At 32.5% G+C, this 23,594-nt stretch overlaps 1 protein-coding gene across 4 annotated transcripts in view; it reads left to right on the forward strand.

The window, feature by feature from the left end:
• Nucleotides 1-23,594, forward strand: part of LOC106880693 (uncharacterized) — a 559,449-nt gene that overhangs the window by 461,493 nt on the left and 74,362 nt on the right. For all 4 annotated transcript variants that reach the window (XM_052966171.1, XM_052966172.1, XM_052966174.1 and 1 more), the window contains 2 exons: nt 4,327-4,422; nt 6,374-6,646. In XM_052966171.1, the coding sequence (XP_052822131.1) occupies nt 4,327-4,422; nt 6,374-6,646 (369 nt within the window). The remainder of the gene's footprint in view (nt 1-4,326; nt 4,423-6,373; nt 6,647-23,594) is intronic.

A 23,594-nucleotide genomic window follows, 5' to 3' on the forward strand; every position in this document is an offset into this window, starting at 1 on the left:
GTGTGTGTGTGTGTGTGTGTGTGTGTGTGTGTGTGTGTGTGTGTGTGTGATGAAATCAAACCAAATAGTGATATTTTGATATCGTTTAATATGTACATATGAGGTTTGCATCGAAAATAATAGGAAATGCATCCATTACATAAAGCTTCCTCAGTTAAAGCATTTTCAAGGAAGATTTACGCAATGGAATGCATTTCCTGTTATATATAACAAGCCCAAAACATATGTATTAAATGATTTTAAGATATCACTATATGGTTTGATTTCATTATTACATCTAATACAACTCAGTTGACAGTACAAACTAACTGGGCTTGACTCCACTTATGCTGACACTCCAACAATGATTTGGAGTAGTTTACAAGATCTGGTTCTGTACAGCATAACACAATATATATAATTAGAGGATATGTTAACGTTGTAAAGGGATGGTTGCATACAAGGAAATACTGGTTCAATACCTAGTATTTTGAGGGAATGAAATTCCCTTAAAACAGTAGGTATATATAAAGCATATAATTTATATTCATTTAAAAGAAGAAAAGAATATGGAGATAAAGTGGTTAATAATTGTTTATTATTAACAAATTGGCCATAATGAACTGATAAGCCCACCTATAACATCCAAAGGTACATATTTTTGCCTCTGGTGAAATTATACTCATGTCACATAAATATAAATTTAATGCACAAATTTGTAATAAAATTATTGATAATTAATTGAAACAGCTGTAAGAAGCAAAGATGACCATTTTTTTAATAATAAACAATTATTAACTTCCTTATTTCCATCTTTTCTTTTCTTCTTATATATATATATCAGAGGATAATTTTATAACTTCATTAAACCGAAAAGCAATTTCGTTAAACTGAAGAACAAAAATAAAAATAGGACTGCATTTGGAAGTGCTCAGGTGACACTGAGGCGAAAAGAGAAATAAATTGAAAGATATAATGAGTAAACACTCCAATTGGTCGAAACAACTTTATATCATTCCCAAATGATCAAAAATCAAATATAAATATATATTAAAATAATAGGGTACCCAATGATAAAACCCAGTAGTATAAAATATACACGTATATATATATTAGGTGAACCATGTCACAGTCATAACCATGTCTAGTACACTATTACATAACATAAAGACTCATTATGTGTAAGTGTGTGGAATAACACAAATTCTTATCCATGAGTCAAAGTTATCTTAGTCTAAACAGGAAGAGGAGCATTCTTCTAGCTAACTTTCTACACCATAGCCAACTGCCCTGAATGAAAGTTTTGGAATTTAAGTTCTCTTTTATCTGAGCACTGCTCCATGAACATGTTTGCTACGTTTGCTTTAGCATTCTCCAATACACTCTTCACACACACACATATATGTATGTGTATTGAAACACATTCAAAGAGAGTGTAATTTGATCACCTTACCAAAGTATACTTTGTGAAGTATTGCTAAAATAATATTTTGTATGCACCTTCTAAGAAAGGGATTTTTATGTTTATGTAATAAAAATTGATCTTACTACAAAACATTCCCAATATAGACCTTTTAAAAAATTTATAAGATATGGTTAAAAATGGGTTTTATACTGTTGCTGAAAGATTTTATCTACAGAGGATATTTTAGTATTTCTATATATATGAAATACATTTTAACACATTTTTCCAGATTATCTCTCCTTTATGATCAACTTAAAGTATGTATGCTCCATAAAATTACATTAGGAAAAAATCTTATTTGAAAGAATGTTTTCGAGATATATTTTTAAGAAGAAATACATTACGTGGTTGGGTTGTGTATTTAACTGGTTTGGTATGTTACTAACAAGATAGTGGAACTATTAAGCTGTTGTAGATTGAAATGGAATAGGAATTCATGATACTGTGAAAGATCTTTGAAGCAGATGCAGTATTAGTTTATGACAGGAGTTCAAGCAGTTAACTATGGATTAATAACTTGCTTAATGAAATAGCAAAAATCCAGATTCATTAACATTTAATCTAAGACTATTGATAATTAGATTGATACTTGAAATCTTTACATCTTTCAATTCTTCATTTGATGTTTAAAAGTTGTTTTGTTTCTTTGCATTTTTTTCTCCCCATTTTGCATTATAGGATGAAGCCATAAGCTCTTTTGTTCATTATTATGATTGTTAGAGTTTAGTGCTAATTGTAATATCTAAAAGAAGCCTAATTGCAATCAATCATCTTAAATTTTAGCTACACTTCACTATAACTCAGGATAAATAAATAAATATAAAAAAAAAGTTCAAATTTCAGCTATCAACTCTTACTGAATCTTTTTTGTTGGTTTTGTTTTTGTTTCTTTGTTCTGAATTCCATTATTTAACCTTTATAACTCACTATATTTCTTTTAAATAAAATGCTTAATTCACAATCTAAAATCCTTGGAAAAGCTAAAAGAAAATTTAAAACTTGGAACTAAAAGTATAGCGAGAACACAGTAAACATTAGATTTTATATTGTAACCATTCAAATGTGGCCTTGTTTTCAAGGTAAAAATATATTGTACTTGCATTATATAGTGCTTTGTAAGCGATATTATCTGTAAATATACATGAAATGTAGTTTATTCCTGACAGGTTGACAGAAAGCATTTACTGCAACTGCTCTTAATGCTCTCTCTTAACTGTTAGAAGCTTCAAGTTATCTTCATAGACAAGTCACTAAATCAATACACCTGTAAAAGTAATAGAGAGTTTTTTCCCTCAGAACTATATTATCTTGGTTTTGAAGAGGAGAACATGAGAGATCATGTCTTTAATATCTAGAAAGCCTGTAATATAAAAATAGTGGAAACCTCTTGTGCATTCAGTTCGTTTCAAGCTTTTTTTTCCATAATGTATATCATTTATATAGTTTATTGCAATGTTATCTATATCGTTATCATCATTCATTATTACATTCCTTTATGATTATCAGCTTCTGAATTAATTTTTCTTTGATTTTTTATCCATTGCCGTAATTATATATAAAAGATAAGGAAGCAATTTTAGGACTAATTTCTTACTGAACTGAGGAGAATTATTCACAAGTAGATATTCTTCTAGATGCCAATTAGCACATATTGAAATATAAATTTTAAAGATTCCTAGTGTAATGGGATAAGTATAAAGCATTTAGTATTCAATTTTAAATTGCAAAATAGATTTCTTGTAGATTGATATTAGCCAATGAAGATCTCCAATAATGGTCTGTTCAATCTATCACTTGAAGAATTGACAGGTTTCTGATGGATTTGCATAGTAACTAAGACAGACATTACCCAATGATGACCTTCAGTGATGTTCAATAGCTTGAAGGAACCAATGTTTTATATGAAAGTAGGTGGCTTCATGGTTGAAGATATATGTATTTTCTTATAGAGTGATTTAAATTTTGTTTGCAATTCTGTACTGGTTGTGGATAATGCAGTGCATCAAATAAGATTTCCTGGAAATTGAAGTGCTTCAAATAAGATTTCTTTCAATGCTATTGGATGTATATTTGTCTTGTGGTTCCTTTCTCTGCACTAGTTTCTCTCTGTACGTAATCATAGACTGGCATCCACTTGGTGAACTGCACTACTCAACCATAATCCTATTGTCAATCCTACCATGGATATTACAGTGAAATATATGAAAGTGCATTTGTGTATGTGTGTGTATATTTTGTTTACTGTTAGATTATATATATATGTGAGTGTGTGTATGTGTTGCTGTTGTGTATGTGTGTGTATATATATATATGTTGTTTACTTCTCTCAGTAAGAAATATATCTTAAGATATATTTTATCATCAATTGTTCCAGTTATACATTTTTATCTATGATATTTTTATTCTGAGTAAATAAAAATTATTGATCCTATCCTGGACAAATATTTACATATCATTCACAAGCTGAAGTCTATCAAGGTCACTGGTGAAAAAAAAATTATTGATTTGAAATCTGAAATATATTTTTCTTTTTCCTATTAATATTGTTATTCTAAACGTTGGAAAGATTGTATACTTTTTGAAACCTACTTACAAACTTTTGTAACAATCGTGGGGATTAAATTAATAACTTAAGTAAACCTTAAATAGTCTCCTATTCATATTTGAGGTCCGAGTTAATGTTAGAAATTCACTTGATCAATATATCTCATTTAACTATCAAAATGAACTTTTATACAATTTTCAAATATCTTATTTCAATCTTAGGTTATTATAATATTTTGTTTTCATTAAATATTATTTTTATAAATGTACATTAGTGTCAAATTCTAGACATGTGTTGAGCTTTGTTTCCTAACAAAATATTGTGCACTTAATTCCAGATATTTGCTGATTTGCGAAGAAATAAAATTCATATCATCATTGGAGATTTCTTTGACTATGCAGCTCGCTTAGTTATGTGTGAAGCATATCGACAGGTATTTGTTAAATTTTTGAATTTATTTCAAAATATTCCTAAGGTATATATTATCTCAATGCTATTCATAGATCACGTTACGTGTTTATAGAAGCTCTTTTTTATTTAATCAATTGATGAATATATTTATTTAAAACTTAACTAACAACATTTATGAGCTTGACATCAAAGTGCAATTGACAAAGTTTAAGTATAAACAAGCAAGAAGAAAATATAAAATTCTGTTCTCTATGAATTTAATAAATTAGCTTTTTTTTTTATATATCAAATAAATCCTAGAAAAAGTTGGTGATAAATTTAGAAACAATCTCTAATTTAAAGATAATAATCTTTTGTTGCTATTTAGACAGCAATAAATTCAGTTATATGCAGAACTTTTGTAGAATGTAATAAATTGAATTTGGATAATCTGTTTCAGCTATTTGTGTTCTTTTGAGAACCATTGTTTCTTGAGATGAGTTTGTAGGCATTATATTATGAGTAGCTTATAGAATAAAGTACACGAATGACTATATGTTTGTGATAAAATTTTAATTAAAATTATCGATATTCTACATTTTGTGACTATGGTTAGTCCCTTTTGTTCTAAAATTTAACATATTCTTCCCAATAACTAGACAATTTAACTCAAAAGCTGTGAAGTTCTTTTATTCTCTGACCCAGAGAACAATGCTTTTAATGTTATATTTGCATTAATGGGCATTTTAACTTATGCATCTCATAAATATTCCTTCTTGTCAAAGGTATTGATGTATATATGTTTTGAGTTTGTTTAATAATGTCATCTTTACAATATTTTGTGTAGACTGCATTGTGTATATAATAATCCATTTTTTGGTATCATGTCACTTAGATAAGCAATGCCATGCTGGCATTTTTCGTTTGCTACTGCATGTGTTACCTCCATTCTAATTTCACAAAACTACTTCACACGATATGTTAGTCTAGAAATATCTCTATATTACCTGTTAAAAGAATAAACTAACAAACAATTTTCACTTCTTGTATTCAAACGATAACATAATTGTTCTTCTAACATGAAAACGTTTTTTTGTGCTTGTTGTTTACTGAACCTAGGTTACTGAATATGGATTAGAATTTAAAATACAAGTGAATTGTTGAGAGAACTGGGTCTTGAATGTATTACTCAGTTTATTCATAAGATAATATTGATGGCATAGAAACATAAGGCTTATGAAAGTGAATATTGGCATGCTAAGTAATTTCTAAGGTGGAAATAGGATTTTTTTAAATGCTAATAAGGAGATTTTTTTAAAAATCCAATTTGAAGCTGTGAGACCCAAAGTATGAAATAAAAGCGATAAAACAAAGCATATATAGGCGCAGGAGTGGCTGTGTGGTAAGTAGCTTGCTTATCAACCACATGGTTCCGAGTTCAGTCACACAGCGTGGCACCTTGGGCAAGTGTCTTCTGCTATAGCCTCCAGCCGACCAAAGCCTTGTGAGTGGATTTGGTAGACGGAAACTGAAAGAAGCCTGTCGTATATATGTATATATATATGTGTGTTTGTATGTCTGTGTTTGTCCCCCTCCCCCCGCAACATCACTTGACAACCGATGCTGGTGTGTTTACGTCCCCATAACTTAGTGGTTCGGCAAAAGAGACTGATAGAATAAGTACTAGATTTCCAAAGAATAAGTCCTGGGGTCGATTTGCTCGACTAAAGGCGGTGCTCCAGCATGGCTGCAGTCAAATGACTGAAACAAGTAAAAGAGTAAAGAGAGAGTATATAATGATGCATTGTAAATGTATCCCAGTCCATGCTGGTGTATAGGGACAGATGTTGAAATGGTGTGTTACTAAAATTGGTACAATTGTATTCAGTTCATACATAAAAAGAAACCTTGTTATTAATTTATCTGTTTGTTGCTTTCATTTCTTACTCTCTAGATGTGAAGCCAAGTTCTTATGAAATCATGTTACTTTTCAGAGGATGACATCATACGAAGGCTATGCCTGGTTTCTACCAGCTTGGCTTTCAGAAGACTGGTGGGATGTCGACTACTACAATAGTCCACCAGGACGGGATGACACTCGGCCACAGGAAGCAGTGCCTTGCTCAACAGAAGAAATGGAAGAAGCCGTCGAAGGTTACTTCATTTTGTCCAAGAGCTTTTATAATGATAATGGAAAGAAAAGCGTTGCAGGAGATATCACTGTGAATAAATTTAGATCAATATATGCTGTCAAAGCTGGAAAAGCAGTAAGCAACAATCTTTTTTCACTTTTAATTCTTAATTTGAAAATTACACAACCTATTTTATAAATACTGTTTACATTTTAGTCTCTTTTCTTTGTTACTTTTAAAGCTGTCATGATGAATACTTAATGTGAATAGATCATAGATTACAGCTAATACAATGTCTTAAAATTTAGGAATCAGCTTATTTTTATTGATTATTTCTGGTTGTTAATTTTTTTGTTTTTATTATTGATTAGAAAACAAATTAACTGTGAATAGAATTCTCATTTTCTCAATGTGTGTGAATGTGTGTGTGTGCGTGTGTACCCTTGGTAATATAAGTGAGGAAACTAAGTAAGAACAAGACAATTATAGTTGATGCTCTACCTATGCCGTATTGATAATTGAGGACAAAGAAAGCTGGAACGATCATTTTGCTATTAGGGAAACATTTGAAGTATGCTGATGATGAATAATGAAACATCATCTGGGTTTACTTTATAATATATCATTAATTTACATAGTAGGGTGCTCTACATTCTCAATGGAAATATTTTATTTTTAGAATGTAATTATAGTTGGTACTATGTGTTCTGTTCTTACCTAAACTACACTAGAAAATAATTAGGTAAACAAGACGAAATTCTAACAAACAATCTTAGGGTTAACCTTACTGAATGTGGATCAGGTTTTGGCATACATATTACGGTTCATTATTATTTATATTTGTTTTGAAATCTCTCTTTTATTCCACTTCTCTCTAGTGCCTTATTCACCTCCTTTATTCTTTCATACTTTCTTTATCTTGCTGTCATTCAAAATATTCTGTAAACTAATTAAACATTTAAAAAGAAAATTCACAATTTCATCTGTTTACAATAATTACAGTTCTGTTTATAATATTTAAAAGAAAACTTAAGGATTGATGCAGTAGCTTTTTCTGTGTTATTAGGATACTACAGTTTTATCTCACAAAGGGAAATCTCAGCTGCAATCATCGATTAAACTTATCAATATTTCAAAGACTAATGCTCTACTTTTGGGACTACATTGTTGCTTTGTGTGATTTTTCATAAAAGCCCTATTACTTCTCAGATTGAATTATATCAGTGCTTTTTTTCTCTATGTTGAATCTAAATTTAATTAGTAAACTACAAACCTCTTTCTTTTGAATAAAGCAAGACTTTGTTTCAAAGCTTAAGAAAACAGAAAACTATAAGTTGTATGTGTGTGTGTATGCATGTATGTGTGCATATGTGCATGTGTGTGTGTTTCCATACATGCCTGTGTATGTGGATGGGATTTTTCATGTAGAAGTGAAATGACTGAGATAGCAGTATATTGTGTAACCAGATCACCAATTTTAAGTTCATATCCACTTCAAGTATTGTGCCTCTTGGCAGTTATTTATTATACATGATCAAATAACAGGTTCCTTATTTTCCCTAGGTATTCTGGAAATATTTCCTGTGATGGTATAACATTATTATCCATTTCAGATATTATCTCATTTATTTAATATTACTGAAAGCAAAATTAAACGTTCGTTTTATTAAATCCTACAGTTCACAGAAACTTTTATGATTATCCATTTACGTACATACATTGCCGCTTAAAATCTTACTTGAAGTTTAACTAAAACTAAACCTCAGTTATAACATTTAGACTTCATATAAATTCATTTTCTTCAAAGCTCCAATTCCTCAACATCCTAGTTCAACTTTCATATTTCTCTCAAATTCTAAACATCTAATATTTTATTATTAATTATAGTTTTAAACATTTGCTTTATGTTAGTTTATATTTTTACTAGTAAAAATCCTTTACCTTTAATACGAATCATTTTTGCTTTCCCCTATGACACTTCTACACATACATACAAAGAACACATCTATATTTATGCATTGTATATCATAATGCCTATATTAATGTTTCACCAAATTCATCAACATCAGTTTATTTTCCTCATAACAAGTTATATTGTGCACATTATTATGATAGTTAAAACATTATTTGATTTTTCTTATGTTTCTGTTTAGTTTAAGTTCACTTTTAACTCTCTGTAGTCTTTGAGTATGAATTGCAAAAGAGTTGTTTGTTAATTGTTCTTATATATATATATATATATATATATATATATATATATATATATAAATGTGTGTGTGTGTGCATACATATATATGTATATACACGCACATATTCAATTTTTCAATGAAAGACATAGATTATTTAAGGAACATTTGATATTGAGCACTTTAATTTTATCTTTCACTTATTTCAGTCATTAGATTGTGGCCATGCTGGGGCACTGCCTTGAAGAATTTTAGCTGAATGAATTGACCCTAGGACTTATTTTTTAAAGCCTGGTACTTTTTCTATCAGTATCTTTTGCTGAACCACTGAGTTACAGGGAGATAAACACATCAATAATAGTTGTCAAGCAGTAGTGAGGTATAAACACGGACACACATATGAGGGACTTCTTTTAGTTTCCATCTGCCAAATCCACTCAAGGCTTTGGTCGACACAAAGCTATAGTAGAAGACACTTACCCAAGGTGCCACAGTGGGACTGAACTTGGACAATGTGGTTGGGAATAAAATTTACCACACAACCACACCTGCACCTATGATTAGACAGATTTCACAGCCTTAATTTATAGTCGATATCTTATAGTTTTCTAATAGTTAACCATATTATTATTGTATCTATATTCTCAAATCATTACTCTATTCCTATAACCTCTAGCACTCCATATACTTCAGCTTTCTTTTATTTTCCTATACTGTGTCTTATTTACCTGGCCAGTTATAATCTGAATGATTTTAACCCACATTAAGACAATATTCAGCTAAAACAGTATAACATACAGAAAGTATAATCTTATGGGTATCTGAATAATTACATGTCAGTTATGTTCATACTGTTACATCTGTAGCTATATTCACAAACTAAAATCTCAATGTCGATAATTATATGTTTTGCTGATTATCATTATGTGCAACTGACTACTTTTGTGGTAATGTTAGTAATTATAATAATGTTGATTATTAATATACTGAATTTTTTTTTTAACAACTATAATATTTCTCCAGTGGACACAAAATAACACATTTGTAAGAAAGTATAGTCAATTAGTATTTTACAACATATTTTAACAACTCTAAGCATGTTGAAGACAAGTCAAACTTTGAGGAGATTTAAAGCTAGAACATAGAAATATAAAACAATCTACTGAAATTATATACTTTGGTGTTCTAGTGTTTCTCTCACCACTCTACTCACACACACGTGCACACACACACACACACATACATACACATATGTGTGTGTGTAATGTACATAGGCACAGACAAAGCTATGTGGTAAGAATCTTCCTTCCCAAGCACATGGTTGTGGATTCAGTTCCACTGTGTGACATCTTGAGTAAGTGTCTTTAACTGTAGCCTCAGGCCAACCAAAGCCTTATGAGTGGATTTCGTAGATGGAAACTGAGAGAAGCCCATCGTATATATATGTGCATGTGTGTTTTTGTGTGTGCTTGTCCTACTAACATCACGTGTTGACAACATGTGTTGGTTCGTTTATGTCACCATAACTTAGCAGTTTGACAAAAGAAGTTGATAGAATAAAATACCAGGCTGAAAAAATAAAAATGAGTACTTGGGTTGAATCATTTAACTAAAAAATCCTTCAAGGTGATGTTCCAGCTTGGCCACAGTTCAATGACTGAAACAAGTAAAAGATAGCAGAAAGATAAAAGGTATATTAAGTAGTAGGGATCTAAATGACCCTGGTATATTTAGCTAACAAGGTATACAAGAAGTACACTTAAATGATTACAGTCAATGATAACCATTGTCTAGTGATATTAAGCATCCTGTAAATCAATGTATATAACAACAAAATTGCATGTATTACATGGTGTTTAATATAGCAAAGGAAGAAAATGGACTGCTGATATTTTTGTTGCACATGTTTCCATAACGTGGTCATTTATTCATAAATGGATACTCTCTCTTTTACTCTTTTACTTGTTTCAGTCATTTGACTGCGGCCATGCTGGAGCACCACCTTTAGTCGAGCAAATCGACCCCAGGACTTATTCTTTGGAAGCCTAGTACTTATTCTATCGGTCTCTTTTGCCGAACCACTAGGTTACGGGGACGTAAACACACCAGCATCAGTTGTCAAGCAATGTTGGGGGGACAAACACAGACACACAAACATATACACACACACACATATGTATATACATATATACGACAGGCTTCTTTCAGTTTCCGTCTACCAAATCCACTCACAAGGCTTTGGTCAGCCCGAAGCTATAGTAGAAGACACTTGTCCAAGGTGCCACGCAGTGGGAATGAACCCAGAACCATATGGTTGGTAAGCAAGCTACTTACCACTCAACCACTCCTGAGCCTACCTACATAACTTTACTACATAACTTTAAAGTTTTTCATAACCACACCATTTCATCAGGCAATATTGAGTTTTACTACCCAAGGCTAAACATTTTTGAGGAAGGGGTATAGTTAATTAAATCAATCCTGCCATACAACTGGTTGTATTTTATTACTCATAAAAGGTGAAGATGCAAAACAGATTTCTGCAGGATATCATCAAGGGTCATAAAAGAACAGTAACTGAGTGTTGTAAATTATTTAGTCTAGTATCATTTCTGCTACTTCAAAACCCTTTTAATTAAGCAGTTTTTCAGCTAACCTGTTCATTACCACGTATTTCTCGAAATACATTGCCTTTGCTTCAATTAATTCTGTAAATGATGAAAACTTTAATAAAATTACTTTGTCACTGTGAAACTGATGGTCAGAGACTTCCATGTAAGTTTAAAATTTACATTGTTTTAGAGGAAGTTAAGTGGTCTTGCGAAGGATACAAAGCAAATTTTTCATAGACCTGAACTTAAATAAACTAGATGGCTCTTGAACCTTAGTGCCAGAATAATAAAACAATGTTATTTATTATTTATCATAAGGTGCAGGCATGGCCTTGTGGTAAGAAGCTTGCTTCCCAACCACATGGTTCCTGGTTTAGTTCCACTGCATGGCACCTTGGGTAAGTGTCTTCTACTATAGCCTCGGGCCAACCAAAGTTTTGTGAGTGGTTTTGGTTGATGGAAACTGGAAGAAGCCTATCATATATATATATATTTGTTTGTCCCACCACCATCACTTAACAACTGATGCTGGTGTGAACTAAGTGGTTCAGCAAAAGAGACTGATAGAATAAGTACTAGGCTTACAAAGATTAAATCCTGGGGTCAACTTGTTCGACTAAAGGTGGTGCTCCAGCATGGTCACAGTCGAATAACTGAAACAAATACAAGAATAAAAGAATAGTTTTATATCTGATGTCATACGTCTTTCTCTTTTGATGAGATGTAGTTGAAATGGAGTGACTAGTACCATAAATATACTTACTATCTTTCAATGCTCTTTCTAAGGCCAAGGTTCTTTAAACCTTCATTCCATTTTACCTGAACTCACTAACAATTGAACTCTTTGCAATAATACAATACGCTCTGGAGATTGTTTTCATAGCCATTTATTTATTCATATATTTGTTTTACTTCAATTTATGATTATAAAAAAAAAACCATCAAAACAAACACAATTGGCTTGCAGTTTTGAAGTTGTAAATGTCAGCAATATGGTGGCTGACAGATTTCCTTTAATATGGCAGAACAAAAAAAGTTAAAAATGTAAATTGTAACATTATAGGTTATTTAAATTTCAGATAACTATTGTAAACATATAATAATTATTGTAATATCATCAAATTGTTTCTTATGTCATGTGCTATGCCTTATTTATTGATTTCAATAGTTTTTTTCATTAAATTGCCTCTGAGAAATTTGATCATTCTCATCTAATAGCTTGCAAGTAAGAAATACATTATATCAAAATTACAAAGAGATTTCGTGGAATATTCCTTTCATTTTATAATTTCTTTTTTATATTTTTTATTTATATATTTCTTTTGCTTCATACATTTTTAAGTTTCCTTCAGCATTTTGTAATTTTTGCTGAAAGTTTTTTTTCAAGCCATTTTCTGACAGCCGGAATCTGCTTAGACAGCAGCAAACCTTAACTGCAGTTACTCATAAATATAGACAGATGTACTAAGGAATTGCTAGCTTGTTTCGGTCATTGAACTGTGGCCATGCTGCATGGCGATAGTGTAACTGAAACAAGTAAAATATAAAAGAATTTCTAGTTGTGCAAATGAACTCCAGTACTTACTTTTTTAGACGCTTGGTATTTATTCTATCAGTTTATTTTGCCAAATCACTAAGTTACAAGGACATAAACACATCAGCACTCGTTGTCAAGCAATGGTAGGTAACAAACACAGACACAATGACACACACACATATATACATATATATATATATATATATATATATATATAACAATTAGAAAATGGAGGATAATATGTTGAACCCAACTACTTGCAAACGGTGTATCCCATTGAATTCATTAATTTAATTCATAACAAAAGTGACAAAAAAAGAAAGAAAAAGAAAGAAAGAACCAAAGCACAGGTGTCTATGGCAGACTATGTTATTTTGCCAACCTGGTTTACATATAGAAGTACAAAGTACATAAGGAATTAGATGATGAACAGAAGTTTAATCTTACAGCTGTTTCGGCCTAGTTTTAGCAAGCCCCATTCTATCCGAATATTCCTTTCCGGAGTGATTATCGGATGACATTTTGAAATGGGGTTACATGCCCGAACCGCTAGGCGACAATTGGATACCCTCCCAACAGTATACTGGATAGATACTATCCCTTAGTGGGTTGAACCCCCAACCCCTAACTCTCACGTTATATATATATATATATATATATATATATATATATATGACAAGCTTCTTTTCAATTTTTGCTTACCAAATCCACTCACAAGGCTATGGTTGAAGACATTTGCTCAAGAGGCTATGCAGTGCAATTGAACCTGGAACCATGTAGTTGGGAAGTAAATTTCTTAACACATGCCCATTTTGTATTTGTATCAGTTATTGGATTTAGACAAATGTCAATGTAATTTTTGTCTTGCCAATAAATAACAGGAACACCAGATAAAGATCTTCACTCAACTATCTTCAATGATATCACTTGATTTAAATATTCATGCTTTCACTTCATTGTACTGCAAATAAAATAAGTTTGAATAGGATGACTGACATCAGGATATACATATATTCATATAAATTTATTAAAAGAATTCTATATATATTAAAGAACACTTCCAATTATCTCAGTATTATATCATTAAATATTTCAAATTTTTTATCCAAGAATATTAAATATATTCAAATTATACAAGCATATTTCTTCTATTAATAGATGCATATAGCTTGTATATTATCATAATATCTAACAGTGGTTTCAATATTAATTTTGTAAAATTCTACAAATGTTTAACTTTTGTTGTAGTTATCCTTTATTATTCTAAATAGGTAATAGAACTCTTCCAATTCCAGATTCTGATTTTATATACCTTTTGGTTTATTTATTTCACATCACCAAACATACAGAATATTTCTTGTCTGTTGTCACAGCCATTGTGCACAGTTAAATTACTTACCAAACTTCCAGTTCTCTACTTCTTAATTGCATCATAAGAGAATATTTTCTGATAATAAAGTTTTCAAATACCACTGGTGTATTCTATACTGAACTGACTAACTCTGAAGAATAAGTCCACCTTTATATATTTAAGGTTTCTGATTATATTAGAAACGGCATTAAATCTTTTGTTTGCATTGTAAGCATAACCTTTTTTTTTATATATATTCTTCTTCTCACAGTAGTCATTTACAATTCTTGATTTTGTTGTTTTATGGTGTACCATAGTTTATAGGGATTAGTCTTCTAAGTGTGTTTCAAGTTGAAATTATGAGGAGCACTCTGGAGTCTTTCGGTGGTACTTCTAGATTTGTATAGTTTATCAATTGAAGATATTAGCTTTGCTCAAATAAATCATTATAAAACCAAAGAAACTTTATTACTTCTGTCCAAAATTGACAGCAAGTAATAATAACTTTTGCTAAGCAACTCAGAAATTTGTAGGAAAAAATCTAAGAAACACAAAGATATTTTGATACTCAAAGATATATTGGGATTTTATGAATCCATAATTTATATCCAGAGTTATATGACTGCGCAACTTCTGTAATCATAAAAATATTTAGTTAGCTTAATATTTCATTCTTTTTTTCCGACATCCACAAATCAATGAATTTGGAGAAGCGAACAGTCAATAACAGGAAGGCATCTTTTTATAACACATTTCTTCTTTCTCTGGAACATTGACCTGGAACTTTGACCTAGAATCTTTTTTATTCAGATGGAATAGAATATTTCAACAGACAATCTGTAATTCAGTAATATTCAGAGAGACATATTCACACAAGCTTAACATCGTATAACTTTGTTGCAGATAAAAATAAACAATAACATTTGCAGCAAATACATTGGTATTCATTTCACAAAATGAAATAGGAAAAAAAAAAATCAATTTATTCACAATATAAAAACTGCTAACCTCCAAGAAGAACTGTAAGCTAAACTACTTTTCAAAATGCTGATTTTTCAAAATTAGATATTATTCAGCAGCAAACATTTCATTGTAGTTGAAAGTCAGAGCCACTAACTTAAAATGTTAAACAAGTTCAAAGTTCATCCATCTTTTCATCTGGATATTTGCATGATATCCACAATTTGTGTGTGTGTGTGCATTGCTGTTATTTTATAGCTCCAGGTCATCTGTAATTGAACAGTCTTGTAGCAAACAGACTGAACAACTGGGCACAACCGGACAATTTGTTGTTTGAGTCATACCAAGCCTTCACCTAAAAGAGAACATAATGCACACTGCAGCTTGCAATTATGACTCATGGGACACAGTGTGATAATCTGGACATGTGAACCCTTTACTACCAAATTTGTTACTGTTTATTCATTTTGTTTAGCCCTTAGTTCAGCTCTGGTTGAACAAAATTACAGTCAAAAACATTCCAACTATGATCATCATTATCATTTAACGTCTGCTTTCCATGCTAGCATGGGTTGGACGATTTGATTGGGGACTGGCGAACCAGATGGCTGCACCAGGCTCCAATCTGATCTGGCAGAGTTTCTACAGCTGGATACCCTTCCTAATGTCAACAACTCTGAGAGTGTAGTGGGTGCTTTTACGTGCCACCTGCACAGGAGTCAATCCAATGTTTTGTTCACATGCCACCAGCACAAGTGCCAGTAAGGCGAAGCTGGAAACGATCGAGCTCAAAACGGTGCTTTTTATGTGCCACCGGCATAGAAGCGAGATCGCTGCTCTGGCAGTGATCCCACTCGGATGGTGCTGTTAGCGCTCCAGTGGCAAGGGTGCCAGTCATCGAATTTGGTTCAGTTTCGATCTCACTTACCCCAACAGGTCTTCACAAGCTGAGTTTAGTGTCCAATGAAGGAAGGTTGGCATGGGTGCCAGTCATTGAATTTTGTTCAATTTCGGTCCTATATTTTTACACACCAAGGTCTACATTGTGCTTTGTGTCCCTCCATTACTGATGGCTACAGTGGTAGTGGGGATGGTGGTGACAGTAGTGGTGGCAGAGTATGACAGTTACTCTTTTCCTGCTCTTACTATTATTTGTGTATGTTTTACCGTAAAGTAGAAACTAATGTATTTTGTAATGAGGCATTGCACCACCAGAGCAACAAATTGTTGTGAATTCATTACCTGAATGCTGAGAATATATGTGTGTGTGTATGTGTACTATAATTTTGGAAACAGTGTACTATCCAGATGAAGAAGATTGGTGTTGTAAGTATATATATTGGGTTGTCCGGAAAGTTCGTGCCGATTTATAGTAGCTTACCTTTCGACTTATTTGCCATGAACTCACCTCAATTCTGGGAGGAGAGTGTTTTCAAGTTAAAGGAGAGATGGAGACACATTGTGCAACAAAATGGTTCATATTTGGTTGATTAAAAATGCAATGGCAAGTATTTATTGACCTTTTTCTCTCCTTTAAAAATCGGCACAAACTTCCCGGACAACCCAATATATATATATAATAATAATAACCCTTACATATGATCAAAAATATTCCCACCATGACTATTCCATCTTTTATTTGCACATTGTATAAGACTACATTAACCAATGTCTCTCTCTCTCTCTCTCTTTTCTGTGAATAATCAAGTAATCTGGCTGCTATTTCTAACAGTTTGAGCCACTGCATAGAGGCTTCTTTTGAAAGTTTCTTCAGAAGGATGTTATTATTATCATTTTTTTTTTTATTTAATGCTACATATCTTCATGCTACACATTATCCTGCTCTAATCTTGTCTCTTGTAAACACAGTTATCTGGAATTGAGATCAGAAAACAACATGTGTGTGTGTGTGTGTGTGTGCAAGCATGTGGTTGTGTGTGTGTGTGTGTTTGTGCGAGCGTGTGTGCATGTATGTGTTTGTAATCATTGTAATGGAAACATTACATATAAATGAAATTATTTCCAACTCATCCATTTTCAGAATGAAGTGAGCTCAAATTAATTGATAGGCAGCTAAATAGTAGACTTCTAAAGTGCATCAATGTTACAAACAAGCTCTATTCTATCATAATTAAATTTTCTGGACTGCTAACTTTATCTAGCAAAGTGGTTAAGAACTTTGAAACTCTGCATTTAAAAACAAAGGTTCTTCATTTAAACCCTGTTTGTGGAAATGTTTATGCGGGAGCAGGGTATCTAAAGATGATCAACTATTGGACAAACTGAAATATTGTGTGATGCATAAAAAGAAGAAAATGAAATTAATAGTCTGGAAAATTTAAATTATTATCATAATAACTCATCTCAAAAATTGTTGTTTGTCTCTGTTCTGTTGTGCAGTCAACTATTATCAAATATTATGTTAGGAGGGACTTCTTTCAAAGTTGGATGATATGATGTATGGTAATCTTGGTTTTTGATAAACCATTTGATAAATTAATAAATTTGTGGTAGGGAGTATCATCTCTTTCATCTGTTATTATAATTATACTTGATAAAAATATTAAGGAAATAGAAATATTGGTTTCAAGTTTTGGCACAAGTCCAGCAATTGTGGAGAGAGGGTAGGTCAATTACAATGACCCAAGGACATAACGGTTCATATTTCATCAATTCTGAATAGATGAATGACAAAGTTTACCTCAGTGGCAAAATAATAATAATAATAATAATGATGATAATAATAATGATGATAATAATAATGATGATGATGATGATGTACCATACAGTGGCTCTCATGCCTTCTGGTCTTAACTGATTGGAAGTGTTAACATGTACATTATTTTATCTTAGTGTAAATGATGGGCTACAGCAAATATTCTGCTCAATACCACAGATTTGCTTGTCAGTTGTTTGGCCTTAACCAGTTGAGAGTGTCCCTTAGTGGCTGATGATATGTGCATCTCTAATCACAAGCAGTGGGGGAGCATCATAGCCATGTGTTGAGAGGAATTCTTTGGTGTTTGAATAATTCACTTTTGGAAACATGGGTGTTTTATTCAACATCTTTAAACAACCCTTATTCCAGGACCTTTTGAGCAGAATTGGTTGATAGCATTGACTCCCAGTACTTGACTGGTACTTTATTTGATCAACCCTTGCAGGAGGATGATAGAAGTGTTAAATAATACACAAAACAGCAACAATACATACAGAGTTGGCCAAAAGCTACACACCGAAACATACAACATTTTATCATTATTATTATTGTTATTATTCATTTTGTTCATCGCATATAAGTATGTGTATATTCATCATTATTTTATTTGTTTTATCCAATTTTAGAAAAACTGAAGCATGTCTTTGACAATTCCAGAGTGTATTGAATTTATTTTGTGTGTGAATTTTGGCCGACCCTGTATTTCTTTAAATCAACAGTAGCACTATTGCACCTTAGTTACCAGTTCTGAGACTATATCATATCATATTACTGTGTAATCATCATCATCATCATCATCAACATTTATACATCAACTTCTTATGCTTGCATAGGTTGGGCAGGTCCTCTCCAGCACAGTGTCTCATTCCTCATTGCTTTTGTTTGTCATCTTCTTTGTGAGATTCAGCATCCCAAGATTGGTTCTACCACTTCTAACCATCCCTTCCTTGGTCTTCCTCTACAGCTTCCTTCCACTTGTATTTCTTTGACATTCCTTTACCAAAATGTCATGCTCTGTATACAGTTAGTACAGACATTCAATGTCTATGCCAATACAATCTTCTTATTTCTTTACTGCCCACAAGGGGTTAAACATAGAGGGGACAGACAAGGGGATTAAGTCGATTACATCGACCCCAGTGTGCCAATACAATCTTCTTTCATGCACATTGAATCTGTTTCTTCGCATATTGATTTTTTCTCTTCTCTCAGTGCATCTGTGCCTCATCACTCATACACACTAACATTACACATCCAATAAACAAAACTCACTTCATTTGTTCCCAAGCTTCACACGCTTTCTGTATTCAATACACATGTTTCAACACCATTTGTGCTCCATTGTTCATAAACACAAGGAGTTTACATCCAATGCAGTTTTCATTGCTTTCTTCTCTTCACAAATCCTCTGCATTCAAAAGCCCCACTTCACTACCATGCAGCACTGCACTTCATGCAAAAGCCTCACACAATCTATTAAAGTGAGTGAAACTAAAAGAAAGAATATCATCTTATGCCCAGCAAATGTTACAACACCTTGAATGGCTTTGATTCTTACTCATATTTTGGTCCCTCTGCTTTCAGAGTGTCCTTCTCCACTGCTGACTAAATCACATTCATAACAGAAGCTGTCAACCATTTCTAGAGAGTGTTCCAATTTCTGGATAGAATTGTAGGATGAGGGAAGCATCATCCAGTGCAACCACAATTCCTTACATTAACTTTAAGGAAAACAGCAGTAACAAGGTTTTCTGAACAACAGCATAACAATATTTATTTTTCACAATAGTCCAGCTCACATCTTGGGAGGATAAGTAGCCAGGTCGCCTGGTGTGGAGTGGAAACGACATCAGTTAAGTCATGCGGGTGAAGTCATCCTTCACAGGTAAGCCGAATGTCGGCTTCATTATAGGGCTGACGGAGCGATTGCCAATGCGTCCAGGAGCAGCGAATGTCAGCGTCCCTCAGCTTCGAGTGGGGGTAAAGCCTCAAAGTGGTGATGACTACGCATGCCCATGAGGGACTTCTGGCAGGCCTTCCAGAAGACCAGTCCCTGCGCAATCAGGCGTCACTACAGAATCTATTTGTCTGGTGCTCTAACAACAATTCTTCTACAATCTCCCACATACAAAGTCTTTGTTCTCTGGTAACCTACACATGATTCCAACCACTGTTGTGCAACCACTTTTCAGACTGATTATACTGTATGGAATTCCTCCTCACTCCTTCCCTGGTTATCAAACAGGGCCATTTCCCTGGTGGCAGCAAGAGAATGTCTTCTTTCCTACCTCCTAAAACTTCAGCCTGGGCTAAATTTTGCTGAGGCCTCAATATTTTTCGCATAAAAGGATTTGCTTTACTCTTTACTTTTTACTCATTTCAGTCATTAGACTGTGGCCATGCTGGAGCACCATTTTGAAGGGTTTAGTTGAACAAATTGACCCCAGTAATAATTTTTTTTAAAGTTTGGTATTTATTCTATTGGATTTTTTTGCTGCACAGCTAATTCATTAGGAAATAAACAAACCAACAGTGCAGGTGAAATGATGGGAAGACAAACACAAGCACAAAGACACACACATGTATATGCTTCCTCACAGTTTTCATCTACAAAATTCACTCACATGGCATTGATTGGCCCAGGATTGTAGCAGAAGACACTTGTCCAAGGTGTCGCATACTGGGCTTGAACCTGAAACCATACAGTTGCAAAGCGAGCTTCTTAACTACACTGCCATATCTGCACCTACAGAATTACAAATTAAATGGTACACATACCAGAAACACAGACATGTGTTCTTCAGACTGTTTTTCCTATCTTGCATGTATTGTTGACACAGTGTTTCCATTGGTGTTTTCATATTCAGGTGACATTGCTGAGAGCAAGGCAATGGAATGAAATGTCCATTAACAAAAATATCCAAGATGAAATAAATAATCAGAAAAAATAAACATTCATATAAACTCATCTCAGATATAAAGAAAACAAAAAACCACAAACAGAATGACAAGTTTGTCAGTTTCCTTACAGTTCTAATAGCTTATAGCTTCATACAAAGAGATGCTTTGCTTATAAGTGGGTAAGATAATTTGCATATGTAGGCTAGTTTAGCAACTGTTAAATATTTCCTTCACTACAAACTCAACAAAACAAAAATATTCAGCGTAATGACTTTTTGATAGGTTTTTTTTTTTTTCTTCAACTGGTTTCACTCATTGAACAACAGCCATTTCTGGAGTACAGCGTTAAAGATTTTAGCCAACCATAGTGATTTATGTAATTAGTTCAGTTTGATACTTATTTTACTAATCTCTATTTATTGAACTGCTAGCTCACAGAACATAACACGAAGCAATATAAATATAACATCAGTTTTTAACCAGACTCTACATAAAGACAGACATGGATGGACATGCACACACACACACACACACACACACATACACTGGCTTTCCACATATTTTCTGTCTGCCAAATTCCACTCACAAAGTGTGAGTTGATCTGAAATTATTGAACTTAGCTAAGGTGTGACTGTGTGACTGAACCAAGAACTGCATGTTTACAAGCAAACTTCTTTGGTTTACAACTGTTCTTGTGTACACATGCATAAGCACATATCTGTCTATCTAATCTCTGTGTCCATTTAAGCCAAGACTATATCTGATTTCACTCTCTTTAGACATTTAGCCAAATGACTGAAACTGCTAGATTTTTCTCCTGAAATATATTCTTGTGTGAGCACTACATTCAGTCATTATTGTGACTGAGTATTCGCTCATTAGAAGACATAAATGAAAAAAAAAAACCTTTCACAAACCATATAACACAAAATACATACAGACATTTAAATTACATACACAAAACTCAACCATACTCGCATATACACTAATTCAAGCAAATATACATACACATCTGCTCACATTATTGAGTCCTAAAAGGAGTAATTTGTGTTTCAATAAAATAATTTCATATTGATAATGGAAAAAAATAACAAAGACTACATTGATAATTAATGTAAACATAGTAACAACATAAATTTCACTAGTTTATAGTTTTCTCTCGCCTACTTTGTTTATATAATTCTTGTTATTGTTACATTAGTATTGCAATAATATAGCTAAATATCATGTCTGAGTATCATTTTGAAATGTTGCTTTTCACCAAGAAACTAAAAGTTACTTTACGCATCTTAACTTAGGCTAAATTAAATAAACTGTATTGTTCTTTTACTGCATCCATTCATGCCAACTTCTTTGAAATGTAGTGATAAACCTGATTACATTCATTTGATGGAAATGCTGAAAACTCAATTATCATCTAGTCTATACAGCATCTTCAGTAAATAAAAACACAGATGAGATTTTGTTCTCATTTTTATGTGATTTTTTCTTTTTCTTTTTTTTTTTTTTTCTTCTATAGGAACCGTTTTTGACTCGTTAATTCTAGTTCCTTTTTAAGAATGCTGCATTGCTGAAGCCAGCGTTGTCTTCAATCCATCACTAAGAACACATAAAGAAGATATGATCGTGAATAGATTATATCACTAATATAATATAAGACTTTCATCTCAAGAATATATGGAAAATTATTCCCAAATAAAAATGCAAAATCTATTTGGTTGCATTTAAAAATTTAAAAAAAACACAAAAGAGCACATACCACCATGCACATAAAAGCAAAGTAGCTTTTTTAAAAAATTTAATTCAAGTACATCATCATATTTTTTTTATTATACTCAAGATAATATTCTCTCTGTCACTGTCACTCTTTTCTCTCTCTCAATCATACACACCCACACAAACATGCATATATCATGTTTTGTACACATGGGTGCATACATATATATAGGTATGTATCTGCATGCCTTTCCTTTCTCATATATATATATAGGTATATATATTTTTTTTTTTTTATTAATATTTAACAGAAGCAAAACCAAAGATGTAGACATGTGGTTAAGATGTTTATATTGCAATCACATTGTTTTGGGTTCAATCACAATGCATCACAGCACCTTGTGTAACTGTCTTCCACTGTAGCTTTGGATTGGACTAATGTCAGTGTTCTGTTGATGGAAGCTGTGTGTATGCACACATGCATAGGCATGTGTTGTTGCTATGGCCTCAGATTAGCCCCAATGAAGCAGATCTATACTCAAATGTATTCCTCCCATGATTATCACATCTATTTCATATGTACTGGGAAGCCAAGACTACATTATCTGTCTTTTTTTTTAATAGTGGGAAGCTGTGATTTGAGCTTCATTTAGCAGCTATTTCTAGCAGGTTCAGCAACTATCTTGATGGTCCTTTGTTGGAATATGTGTTTATGTTTCTGCATACTTGAGTAAATTGGTGCTTCAAATGAAGTATGTTTATAGCAAATATATAAAACATCATCATTTCATTAATAAGATAGATAGAATAAGCATTTGACAAAAATAGATAACAGAATGTAAGAATAAAAGAATATATGCAAGTGTGTGTGTGTGTGTGTTTGAATGTCTGCTTTGCATTATATGTTCAAGCTTCCTCTATTCTGTTCCAGTTGGTTTCATGTTAATTCAGGATAAGGTAGATTGCTCTCAAGGAAGGTAAAAAAAAAATCAAGGGAAATAATTTTATTCACACATACATATACACAAATACAAGAATTTACACATTCATGCATTTACCAACACAACGCAAATTACGTACACATCTGATTCTTCCAAGCAT

This window comes from Octopus bimaculoides, chromosome 3 (genome assembly GCF_001194135.2).
Source record: "Octopus bimaculoides isolate UCB-OBI-ISO-001 chromosome 3, ASM119413v2, whole genome shotgun sequence".
NCBI classification, from domain to species: domain Eukaryota; kingdom Metazoa; phylum Mollusca; class Cephalopoda; order Octopoda; family Octopodidae; genus Octopus; species Octopus bimaculoides.